Consider the following 12,539-nt stretch of genomic DNA (forward strand, 5'->3'; position numbering starts at 1 on the left):
GACTGGCAGTCCAACCACTTATGGCAGACATATCTCTTCCAGAGGATCACCGTGAGGGCAAGCATAAGAGCTGAACCATTTGCTATTGTATTATTTAATTTATTTATTATTATTTATATCATATTTGTATTCCACCCTCCCCGCAAGCGGGCTCAGGGTGTATAACCACCTTAAAATCATTTTAAAAAGTTCCATGTTAAAACAGCACTCTTTGCCTGGCGGCAGCAATACAGCTATTAACGAGCAATACAGCAGTACAACTAGATATAGCAGCACAGTAACAGCAGCTGAAAAACAAAGTGGTGGGCAGCTTTCACAAGAAGGGGGGGGCAGCGGAGGCCCAACCTCAGCCATGAGCCTGGTGGAACAACTCTATCTTACAGGCCCAGCAGATAGTAAATCCTGCCGGGCCCTGGTCTCAGTAGACAGAGTGTTCCACCAGGTAGGAGCCAGGACTGAGAAAGCCCTTGCTCTAGTTGAGGCGGGCCTCCTTGGGGCCAGGGACCGATAATTGTTTTTCTCCTGATCAGAGGGTCCTCCGGGGAATATACGGGGAGAGATAGTCCCTCAAGTACGCTGGCCCTAGTCTGCACAAAGCCTTATAGGTCAATACCAGAACCTTGAACCTGATCCGGTACTCCACTGGCAACCAATGCAGCTCGCGCAAAATTGGTGTAATTGTAGTTGACATAGTATAAATATGCAAAGAAGGGCATTTCCCCTCCCCTCATTAAATTCTTAAGGAGAAAGAATTTAAGTATTCAAATACAGCAATTCAGAGGTTTAACAAATCAGATGCCAAACAGCTGCATTTTAAATTAGTATATATTTTACTGTCTCAATCACAGCAACTTCATACAGTAAGATACACATAAAAATATATAGCATGGTATCACTTGCAATTTAACACTGTTCTGTACTACAGGAATTCCATGACAGATATGTACATAGGACTGCTTCCTTTTTTAAAAAAAAAAGCAAATTAATTAGTCCCTGTTATGTTCACCATATAAATTACGTGGCATCACAGTTTTTGTTCATTTAGTGTCATGTGAGTAGCAATATGGAACTGGAACAAGAAAGAGCTAGAAGCTACACAGTATAGCAGCCAAAGAAAGACAGGCATGAGGCTGAACAGAAACAGAATACATCAAAAGGAACTCTACAACCTGTTTTAGAAATAGAAAAATTTTAAATTTGGCATTATATACATATTGTATCTATCTACAAATATACTTATATATATTTATAAAAAAAGAATCCTTCTAAGATTTAGAAAACCTTAATCGTTCACTTGCACGACAATTTCCCCTAACCTTCCTGGACAGCAAAGTAATACTTGCCTGTAAAAAAAAAAAAAAAGATTCAAGGTGCCATAGCAATCATTCCATTTATACCATTCCTGGTCACACATCTCCTCGCTATTAGTTTGCTGCTGGCAGCATTCCATAAAACATTTTTGAAGCTGTACATTCCATACTCATCCACAGCCAAAGTATTTCAGCAAATTTACAATGCTCATTAAATTGGCATGATCCTATTCCTCCCCATGCCAGACTCTCCCACCACCCCGTGTCACAAAAAACACACTTTAAAAAATAACCATTTATGTTTGTTTGCCACATGAAAGATGAAAGGACACTGATTCGTAGAAGTCCTAAAATCTACAACCATGCTCACAAAATGTACAGTTTTAGGGTCAAAAGTGTAAATCTGGCACAAAGTTCAGAGTTCAATGAAATGACCTAACTATTCTACATAAGGAATGAACTGTAAGGACGACACTGGCAACCTTTTGGGAATAAGACCAAATTCAACATGCAGCTCCAACTGCACAGCTGAGAAATTTTACAGGACCGGGAATGGCACAAGCCCTCTTTTTTGATCTATTACCACAAAACAATGCTACAGATTTGCCATGGAGTGAAGACATGTATTTTCACTAATTCTTCCCCACAAGCATGAATGTGAGTTGGCATGTATATACGGCCAACTCTTCTATTCCTTGTTGAGACAGAATTCAATATTTCTCCAAAAGCTATGGAAGGGCTGGGATGAAATTGCTTGATACTGAACATCAGAAACAGAATTTCAAACCAAATGAAAGGAGAGAAAAAAACCATGGATTTCAAGGGACACCAGTCTACAATAATAGCCTTTAAAAGCTGTAGGGAGTACAGGGAGTGGGGGTGGGGAATATTACCTGAAGAAATAACCCAGAGACTTCTGTCACAGGATTTCAGCATTTTTCTCTTAGAAAAACACAACATACTAAATATTTATTAAAATATAAATTGCTTCCAAATCATCTATTTACAGTAGAAAGAATGGGACTCGATACACAAGTAACAGAATGTAAAATACAATCAGGACTCATTGGGAAAGACAACACTCTGGGCATAATGTAACATACACAGATTCACTTATTAAGAACAGTAAAGACAAGAAAGGTGTATTGGCAACACTTAAATACTAGGTTTCAATTTTGCTTTTAACTGCTATCCTGGAAATGGGATGGGGGGAAAACAAGATGATGAGATTCCCACGACAATTTGCCTTTTGAAGCTCAGGAAATGCATCTGAACTCTCCCAAAACAAAACACACACACACCACCACTCCCATCTTTTTTGGCAACCCCCTCCCCCTGAAGTTCATGAATATTTTGTGTGAACTGCCCAAGCAGAGGATTCCACAAGCCACCGAAAATGCTGTTCTTATTTTCTTTGTTACTGCTCTGAGGCTGGATTATGGGATGAGGCAGTGACAGCGATGCAACACAGAAGTGCAATGTCTCTTTAGGGGGGAAAAAGAAACTGAAGTGCAATGCCTGCCTGTTCCTGAAAAGGGGGGGGGAGTGCTCCTCTTTCCCATCTACATGGAAAAAGAGCAGCATTCAGTTAAGAGCAGCAGCAGAATCTATTGTTTAGACAACATTTGTAAAGTCGCATCGAGAACTGGCACCTACACTGAGATATGTTTGTCTAATACTAGGGCATGTCTGTCTTTTCTCCTAACAAGAGGTCAGTAGGACGATATTTCTTACCAGCAACATCAGCATGTTTGTATTTTTAGCCCTTTTGTCCCAATATATAGTTTCTAAAAAATAAAAATCTATCTATAAACCAAGTGTGACAGCTGGTTTGATTTATAGTTTAACTGATTGTTTGGCAAGAACTTGTGAAGCTCACTCTTTCGACAGCAGGGATCATAATAATAAACATTGAGGCAAGTGTCACAGGAGACTTTTGAACAAAAAGTGCATGTGTTTGCAGCTCCTGACCGGTTGCAAAAGCCACAGCGGGAAGCGCCTGAAGGCTTGGATTTGGAAGCAAATTGAGGGGCTCGTTCTTGAGTCTGTAATGTGTATTGAGGCTTTTCCCGTGCAGCAGACCCAGATGGCATGCTTTCGCCGGAAACAGTTTTGAGGGAATAGCTGCTCTGCTTCATCGCTGGATATTCCTGCCTACAGATGAGCAAACTGTCACACTTTTGGCAAACAGAGGTGCCGCAAGATAATCCACAGCTTTGGCACTTAAGGGGAGTGGTCTCTTTGGCTAGATGCGTACGTTTATGGTAATTAGGGTTGGCATCATTTTTCAGCAGCCATATGTCATGTTTAGTGGATTCCTGCCTCTTGAAGTTCAACATGCTTCTAGAATCGGGGTCAGTATACAAATCTAAATCATCTTGAGGGGAATAATAGGTACTGTATGGAACACCCGTTCTTAGTATGCCATTCGCATGGGATGACACCGGCAAATATTCATCAGAACAGCCACGTGGAGAACTTGACATGGCAAGGAGAGAGGGCGATGGACGGATTATTTCATCTTTGATATCATCTTCCGGATCGACCAAAATGGGTTCTTTTCTGAGACTCAAGGAAGTCATCAAGGGAGGTTTTTTATTTTCCAAGTAACTATCATATGCATCCACTGATTTAGAAGGTTTGGTAACTTTGGGTTTGAAGTAATCTTTAGAACCTCTTTCACTAGCAGATTTCTGAAGCACCATCCGTGACATGGAAGTGTTCAGGTTATCTTTGCATTCTGCACGACGCTTCAAGGCATCTGAGCAACCGCGAACATCATCACTGCTATTTTTTCTCTCATTTATAACGTCGAGCTCCAAATATCCTTTATCCTTCACTTGCAAATGAATTTCAATCAACTGTTCACACTCTATTTTGGCCAAGTACAGTTCAAACGATACCAACTTCACCTGGAGGGTGTCAACTAGGTCTTTGAGCTTATATGCCGTTCCAAGTTCTTGGATATATCCCATTAAGTTCAGGATCTGCCTTATATCCTCATCAAGTATTGTAGACTTCACATAATAAACAAAAGGCCCTGTGTAGGTCTGAAAATGGGAAAGAAAGAAAAAGGTTATAAACTCGGCTCCCAATGAAATAATGACATTCTGTAAGTACTAACTGAAGTGAACATTACTGTCTTAATGCTTGCTTTAAAAGATGAAGTGCAAGCACTGAATGTGATGTTTGTTCTTCACAATACGCCTTGTCTGAATGTTCTTTATGAAGCAAATAGCATTTTCCAGGGCCATACAATGCTCCAAGGAAATATTTAAAAGTTGCTGTGGATTAAACTTCAAACTGAGACCCACACAGTACTCTTACTTCCTATTACGCATGTGTTTTCAATTCAACATGACAAAGCATTTTCTTTTCATCTACAATAGGCAATTGTATCATAGGTATTTTTAGAGGGAAATTAGCAGGTGGGTTGGGACAGCTGGAGATACTGGCACCTGAAAAAGCTGTGAGAGTATCAGGATGAAGGAATAATTACAAAAACCTGCATGTTTTTGTTAAAACCACATTTTAACTATATTAATGTTTTAGTGTCAATGTATTTGTTAGTTTAAGTCTGTGCCAGGATTCTATGCTGTTAAGAGTTTCTTGAAGGTAGGAAGCTGAGATTTAGAGAACAATTTGCAGAATTTAAAAGCCCCAATCTTAAGATTATGAAAATAATTTAGACATTAGCCTTGCTATTGGGAGAAGAGAATGATGTAAGCTACTTCGGGGAGAAAGGAGGGATAAACAAAATGAGTGTTTAGGCACCAACTGTCTCCAATGCTGTGTAGAGTTTTTATGTTCTTGAGCACGACCATTAAGTTGGACAATGCCAAAACTGCAATCCTAAGCTCACTGGACTTAGAAAGCATTATTCTGCTTAGGAACTGTACTGGCCCACTAAGGATCATACAATAATTGCACTTCAGCTTTCCCACCTTAGAGGAGCAGGCCACTGATACCGCACACCAATAAGCGTACAGTGCCAAGAATTCAGACAAGAACGAACACTGCATTCAGTCACCCTAAGTGCTGTTTTGCTGGAAAAGCCAGGCAGAAATTTTCATAAGCTTATTATCAGTAACAACCCAAAGTAACTAAGTATACTGCTAAATTTCTTCCTCATTCCTACCATTTAGTGGTAAATGTTTACTAACATGTGCCTTGTGGCAGCTGAGGTTGATGGCTATCTGTCTCTCAAGAAACATCAAATTTTTCCATGAACAACCCAATCCTACCTTTATTTCTATCATTTACTTGTTAAGCATTACCAGGACAAGTGGGAACATGTCTACGGCTGTGAAGGCATTGCTCTATTTTAATAGCATTAAAAAAAAACTGGTCCCTGGGTATCACAGCAAGCAGCTATGGACAAAAAAGAATGCTAAAGCTCAATTTAGTGGAAGTGATGCTGGCTGGGAAAGATAGTATTCCTAAGAGGCGTTGTTGCTAACTTCAGAAGGGGTGCTTCTCATGTTAGTGGATACAGCGAAGAGCTGGGGTGCTCTCTGAGCCAAGGCTGCTCATGGAGATCGGTGTCATTGCTACCAGCGCTTTCTTTTTATTTATTCATTTTATTGTATTTATATTCCACCCTTTTTTGATACAGCTGACCTGGCCACACCAATCCATACTACCTTGAGTCTACATTATTGTCCTTGAAGATAACACCGAAATTATGACAGAGAACCCTCTGGTCTTCTTGCGAGGGGTTGCTTTTGGTTGCCTCTTTAGAACAGGCACTAATAGCCTCGGCACGATCAAGAGGCAACTCCATCCCTTTGGAATGAAATGCCAAATTCTGTGAGGACTGTTCATTTGCTTCAGCAGAGCTGTTTTAGAAGACACTTTCACTGAACATTAGCTTTAAACTGGCTCTATCAAATAGTGTTTTGATTACTGTATATTGATTTTTTTTTATGTTTGAAAATCACTTCAAGTGTTTGGGTGTTTTTTTTTAAAACAGTACACAAGTACGTTTCTGGGAGATATGGTATTCCTAGAGATATGGTTATCCAAACAGATGAAAGATGTCCTTTTTTTATTCCCACTCATGCAGTTTTATGGTTGTAGGCTTTTAATTTATTCTTTGCATTCCATGGTATGGATAGCTCTAAAGAAGTGGTTGGAAAGAGACAGAGCACAGCATATGAGGAAAAAGAACAAAGTTCTTCATTTGAAAGAAGGAGGCATTGGAAAAAAAAACTGAAAAGCTAGCTGAAGCCTAAGGACAAGGCTCAAATGATTAAACTTTATAGGACAAATCCCAAATCAGCTCTCAAGGTCATCTAAACTACTACATAGGCTTTCTGCAAGAATAAGGTGTGGCTGCACTCCCCTACATGGAGTCAGGATAAAATATAATATGAAATCATCCGTGACAAGAAATTTTAATCAAGTCCACTTTGTGCCCAATATTATAATTAGGATTAATCATGGCTATGGAATCTACATAGGCAAAATCCTGTCAAACCAGTACTCCCAGATATACCAATAGTAATTCAATGTCAATTGACCAATTGTCCTTTATAAGCCAAGATGTTCCCTAGTATAAGATGTTCAAATATACTTCTTAAATTCTCTTTCACTATTTATGCTGGTACAAAAGTATGCAAATAGCTGACTTAGCTTTCAGTAATTTCTTGACAACTGTGATCAGCTTCACCATTATGGTCTAAATCATCTTGCTGAAATATGCTTTCATGTTCTCACCTTTATATTTTTGAATTCCTTCTTCCAAGGGTAAAGAAAAAGATTAACTCCAACTGATTCCAGCACGCCAAAAGCATTCCGGAGAGAACGTAAACTTGAAGATTTCAAGGACCGAAGAGAATGTTCAACTATCTCATAAAACTTTATCAACCGGAATCTATAAAAGGGATCGATCTTGGGAAGGCAGAGTAAGGCTGAAGCTGCCACCTGTAGGTACTCATCACTAACTGGGCGCTGCTTCTTATCAGAAGTATCCAATTTGGATTCATGAAACTGTACATACTTCCTAAATACATCTTCTTTGTATTTTGTATCCATCTGAAGTAGGATTTTAGCACGCTCGTGGGCGGCTACCTCATTTCTTCCATGGTCACTCCAAAACAGGCTGATCAGTAGATATTAAAAAAAGATAGCAGTGGAGAGTCTTCTGGAATAAGAAGGGGGGAAAAAAACACGTCACTAATTACTACACTACTCAAATATGCCATTCCCTCCTCTCAAGGCACTACCAAAGGATCTTTCAAGTAACAGCTTGCAGACTTTCCTCCACTTTTGTAGTAGAACTAGAACATCTGTTGAGCCTCGTCTGCTTTTAGAAATATATTCCAACTGAGAAACCAAGCATCCTGAAGGCTAGGCAGTTTATCTGAAGCCTTCCATGACCACATGGAGGAGAAGAGAAAGATTTAAGTTGCTTTGCGTCCCCACTGGGGAGAAAGGAGAGGTATAAATGAAGACAATAAACAATCTCCTTTATTAAGCATAGATAAGTTTGTGTGTCAGGGTTCTTGCAAACCAAACTGGACTGAAAGCAAAATTATACTGGGAAAAGATAAATATTATATATCTTTCCACATACTTCAGGGCTTAGTTAAGTAAGTTTACCAAAAAAGTCTGTAAACTAGGTTTTGTGGCATAAAGGCAATGAACTCTCTAACACAAGGAAATCCATTTGACAAAATGCAGATCTGAAGAGAAAGTGCAAAATGTCAAGATGGCAATCTAAGCTCCTTGGCCCATAAAGGATTCCATTCCCAACAACAGCGAATGTGAACTCACACAGCTCTTTTTTGTTCCAGAGCTGGCAGTGAAGAAACTTTGTACATAAATGCTTGCTTCACTGGACTGCAGCCTGTGTCTATAAATTCACTTTCCTGAATTTTAGAAACCGACATTGATTTCAATGGGCTTAGACTGGAGTTCTGCATAGGATTGCACTATAAAGAACCAAAACTAAGTTGCAATGCTATGCATACATTCTTTGGAGTACAGCTTTTGAACTTATTTGGACTTACTACTGAATTAATGTGCATTGGTTTGGGCCACAAAGACAGCAGTTCTAGTAGTTCAGTTACTGCAATTTGTATAACAGGAATCACTTACTGATGCCATGAAAACTCTAGCCCTGTTCCATGAAATAATGAATCTGAGCAGATGCTGTGGCAAATATCTTACAAGGCAGCTAAACAGTGAAATAAGAGCAAAGGGGGGAAGGATGAAAGCAATGACAGCATCTAACAGACTTCTTATTAACAAAGAGCACAATCAGTAATATCAATAGAGAGGGGAAGAATCAGAAAGCTGTAACTGAAATCTTGCCACTGTCAACAGTTCTAACTACAACAAGGGCTCCTACAGGTCAAGCCAGTACAAAACAAAACAACAGTTCCCGTAGTAGATATAGAGATTCTCTAAGTGTACCTTAAAGTATTTTGAAATTTTTATCTATATTTTTATATAAAGTGCAAGTGCTTAAATAATAAGTGCAAACATACAAGTTAACAGTAACATCCGCCACTTTCTCACAATAATTATTACAGAAGTTCTTAAAGTAACAGTATAATCACACACCCTCTACACCCCAATGGTCTGGGTGTATCAAAATTCCCAACAGGATGCTAGGCCCTGGCCTGTTTCGTAACCACTTTCTCAGGGGGAAACTTCTTTGTTGTATAGCCATGTTTGTAACCATGTTCCTTCTCTTGGTCACCAAACTGGCTAGCATCCTGTCGGGAATTCTGATACACCCAGACCATTGGGGTGTAGAGGGGTGTTCCCCCCACCCACAGTTTATGTGGACGTTGAGCAGGTGATTTGTTTGAAGTGCTATGACCCGGTGTACCTGTGGGAAGAAGCAAAACATCTCAGTCAGATACACATAGCTACAAAGAAGAAACGTAAGTGGAAAACTATACTATACCACAGGGGAGGCACAGGTTACCATTTACCTCCATCACCCTTTCCAGGAACAGTTTCAAACAATGGACTTCAGCCTTTCTATTTTTCTATTTGTCAAAGTGTATTTGCATTACAGTCGAATCTATTTATCGTAATTTCTATTTAGCATTGCGTATTTGTATCAGAGGATTGGACATCTATATTTATTCTCCTATGTATATACAATTTATTGGAATAACTGTATTTATTGGATGAATGAAGATTATTGATGGTCACTGAGCATATATTAGCTATGTAAGTTGTGTGATTATACTGTTACTTTAAGAACTTCTGTAATAATTATTGTGAGAAAGTGGCTGATGTTATTGTTAACTTGTATGTTTGCACTTACTATTTAAGCACTTGCACTTTATATAAAATACAGATAAAAATTTCAAAATACTTTAAGGTACACATAGAAAATCACTATATCTACTATGGGAACTGTTATTTTGTTTTGTACTGTCAACAGTTCAGCAGCGGCTTTAGGCAAACCACACTCTTTCAGCTTCAGTGATACATCAGCAATATGAAGATAACTACCTATCTTAAAGGGTTATGGAAAGGACTGTTGGAATATTTGTGAAGCATTTCAATCACTCAATAATTCAAACAAGAAGAGGTACTCTGACTAGCTTACCAATTGTCTACCAGTGAGGAAATCTTCACTCAAGAGGTAACAAGGTTTTGTTTCCAGATTTAACCCTGGCCATAAGAACATATCATTTTCTCTTAGTATTAAGAGGAGATTCTACTTCCTCCCCTCAAATTGGTAAAATGGATGATGCACATTAAATACGTTCAGTACTACCCTAAACATCTGGTTTCTTAACGGCTGATGATAAACTGCAGACTGGCTTAGCTGAGCAAAGCCCAACATTTGAAGCTTACAATCATCCACAATTTAGAAATCTATCTCCATACTGCTTCAAATAAAACACAATCATGCATGAAACCTGATCAGGTTGGAATGCCCAACGGTTCTGTAGTGAAAGGGCTTTGCCCCATTGTTTAAGACGCCAGGCCACATGAAACCCCAAGAATCAACTGAACTTTTCTGTTCAAGATGGAGAATAATGTATAGTATTTCCATCCTCCTTTTATTTTAATTATAATTTACCATCTGTAGATGTACAATTTCTGCATAGCAGTTTACTGACATCTTCATTATGCAAACATCACTCCCCAAGTCTACAAGACATGACATCTGTTCACAATAGGACTATTCCATTTGTAAAATTAAATGTGTGCTTTTTTCCAGGAAGCATGCCCAGAAATCTGTGTAACATGAAAAAATGCATGCACGCACAATGAAAAACACACAGATATAGTCCAGAGTGTCATTTTTTTTGACAATATCATTTTATCAATCCCAGTCAAAGCCATGTAAGAGCTATGGCATGGATGCATGCATGTATTTTTTCAATTCATAGAAGCTACTCCTGAGTCACATTTAAAAGTCCTGAGACAAATGTACACATCTCAGCACCTGTGCTTTTTCCCAGCCCCAACTTTATCTCTTCTTCACACTGTAGTACAACAGTACACTGTTATCAGGGTGGTGGTTTATAAGAAGAAACTCAGCAAACAGCAGCCTCAGCAAATAACTATAAGTAGAAAACCTTGGCGACTTACTCCCTTAGTGACTATGAGCCAATTACTTCCCACCACTTTTTTCTAATTTAGTCTCAATACATGTTATTTTTCTTAAGTGAACAAATAAAAATGTTTCAGCAGAGAAAAAAGAACTCTCAAGTTTACAGAGGATGAAACCTAGCCCTGCCATAGTTGGATGACCTAGGATGTCACTCACACCTGAATTTGCAAAATTATCGCATCACAAGACTTGTAACCCAATAACATGACTAACAATCTGCCTGTCTAGCACTGGGCTGCTGCTGCTGACCTGAAGGTGCTCCTGGACTTGAATCTTACTCTTCTACCAACAGGTTCCTTTTTTCCCATTGGGAAACACTATTTCCTACAGCAAAGCTTTTCGAGCATAACAGCTGTATATTTCCCCACGCCTTAAACAGCGCCTCAACTTCAGATAGGCCTAAAGTCCAATGAAGGAAGAGAACCTTCAGAGGATTCAAACATGCACAATAAGAAACACACACACAGTTCATAGTTTCAGGTGAGTACCCCTGTTGGTCTACAGTAGAATAGCAGGATCTGAGTTCAGTGGCACTTTAGAAACCAACCAGATTTCTCACGTGTAAGCTTTCAAGAGTCAGAGCGCCCTTCTTCAGACACAAGTAGGAATGGAGATATAAGGGCTCAGGGATCTCCATTCCTAATCGTATCTGAAGAAGGAAGCTGACTCCCAAAAGCTTACACTTTGGAAATCTTGTTGGTCTCTGAGGTGCATCTGGATTCAAATCCTATAGTCCAGAGGGCCATTTATTTTTCCAATATCCTTTTATCAATCCTACTTGAGAGCTCTGGCATGGATGCACGCAAAAGGATGCCTAGGGCTCTCCGGTGTTTCTGAAGTGGAGACGATCATGCCAAAGCGATCACGAAACTTTAGGCTGTCACCGTACAAATACGACTGTCACCCCAAAGGCTACACGCAACACCCCTCCCCGCGAAAGGGGCTTTTGAAGTATAACAATCACTGTACAAGCGAGCCAAACTTGGAGGGGGGGGGAGGTTAAGGGTGGCGCCTGCTAAAGCGGCCAGGCTGAGCCGAAAGGGGCAGTCACAGCCCCCCGCCCGCCCCACCAGCAAGGTCGCCTAGGAGACCCCTCCCTCTACGCGGTCAGAATCTCCGCTCCCACCTCTCCCGCACCCGCGCTCACCGCCTCTATCGGCCTCCCTCAGAAACGCCCGAAAGCAAGCACGGGAACCCGCCTAGGACTTCTCGTCGCCTCCCGCCCAAGATCACAGACCAACAACCGCCGCCACTGGCCAGCCAGGAAGTCGTCCGTGACCCGGATACACATCCTTATCCTCCTCCAGGAAACCGGAATTAGCAAGTGCGGAAGCCGCCTCAAACCGTAATCTCCTTACTGGTGCGTAGAGCGCATGTGCAGAACCAAACGGCTGGTTGTTATCCGGCCTCTGGGAAGCTGTCTGCACATGGGGAACGCACACTTTATTGTAACCGAGACAATGGTTTTTGTTGTTTGTAATTGGTTGTCCTATGGGCTTAATAGAAATGTTAGCTTTCCAGGAGCGGCGAAGAGAGGATGGATATGGGAGTAGGGGCAGCGGATATTCAGTCTTTGAGAATGGCGGAAAGGGTACATTAGCTACCTGCGCATGCGTACGGAGCCGACTTAACTGCAA

The 12,539-nt window shown here is 40.4% G+C and overlaps 1 protein-coding gene across 1 annotated transcript; it reads right to left on the reverse strand.

The window, feature by feature from the left end:
* Window positions 1-809: 809 nt before the first annotated feature.
* On the reverse strand, window positions 810-12,144 carry SPATA2 (spermatogenesis associated 2). The gene is made up of 3 exons (XM_054979062.1): window positions 12,050-12,144; window positions 7,029-7,455; window positions 810-4,360 (listed from the first exon to the last, which is right to left on the reverse strand). Exons 2-3 carry the CDS (start codon window positions 7,344-7,346, stop codon window positions 3,113-3,115), a joined length of 1,566 nt encoding a protein of 521 aa, XP_054835037.1. The 5' UTR covers window positions 7,347-7,455; window positions 12,050-12,144; the 3' UTR covers window positions 810-3,112.
* Between the last annotated feature and the right edge of the window lie 395 nt (window positions 12,145-12,539).

The sequence above is a fragment of the Eublepharis macularius genome, chromosome 5 (genome assembly GCF_028583425.1).
Source record: "Eublepharis macularius isolate TG4126 chromosome 5, MPM_Emac_v1.0, whole genome shotgun sequence".
In the NCBI taxonomy this organism is placed as follows: Eukaryota; Metazoa; Chordata; class Lepidosauria; order Squamata; family Eublepharidae; genus Eublepharis; species Eublepharis macularius.

What these genes read in the sequence shown, in the direction of transcription:
- SPATA2 (XM_054979062.1), bottom strand. Translation starts at nt 7,346, where the DNA reads ATGGATACAAAATACAAAGAAGATGTATTTAGGAAGTATGTACAGTTT. An exon ending in AGGAATTCAAAAATATAAAG is followed by an intron (nt 4,361 to 7,028) that starts GTGAGAACATGA and finishes TCCCATTTTCAG; the next exon opens with ACCTACACAGGGCCTTTTGT.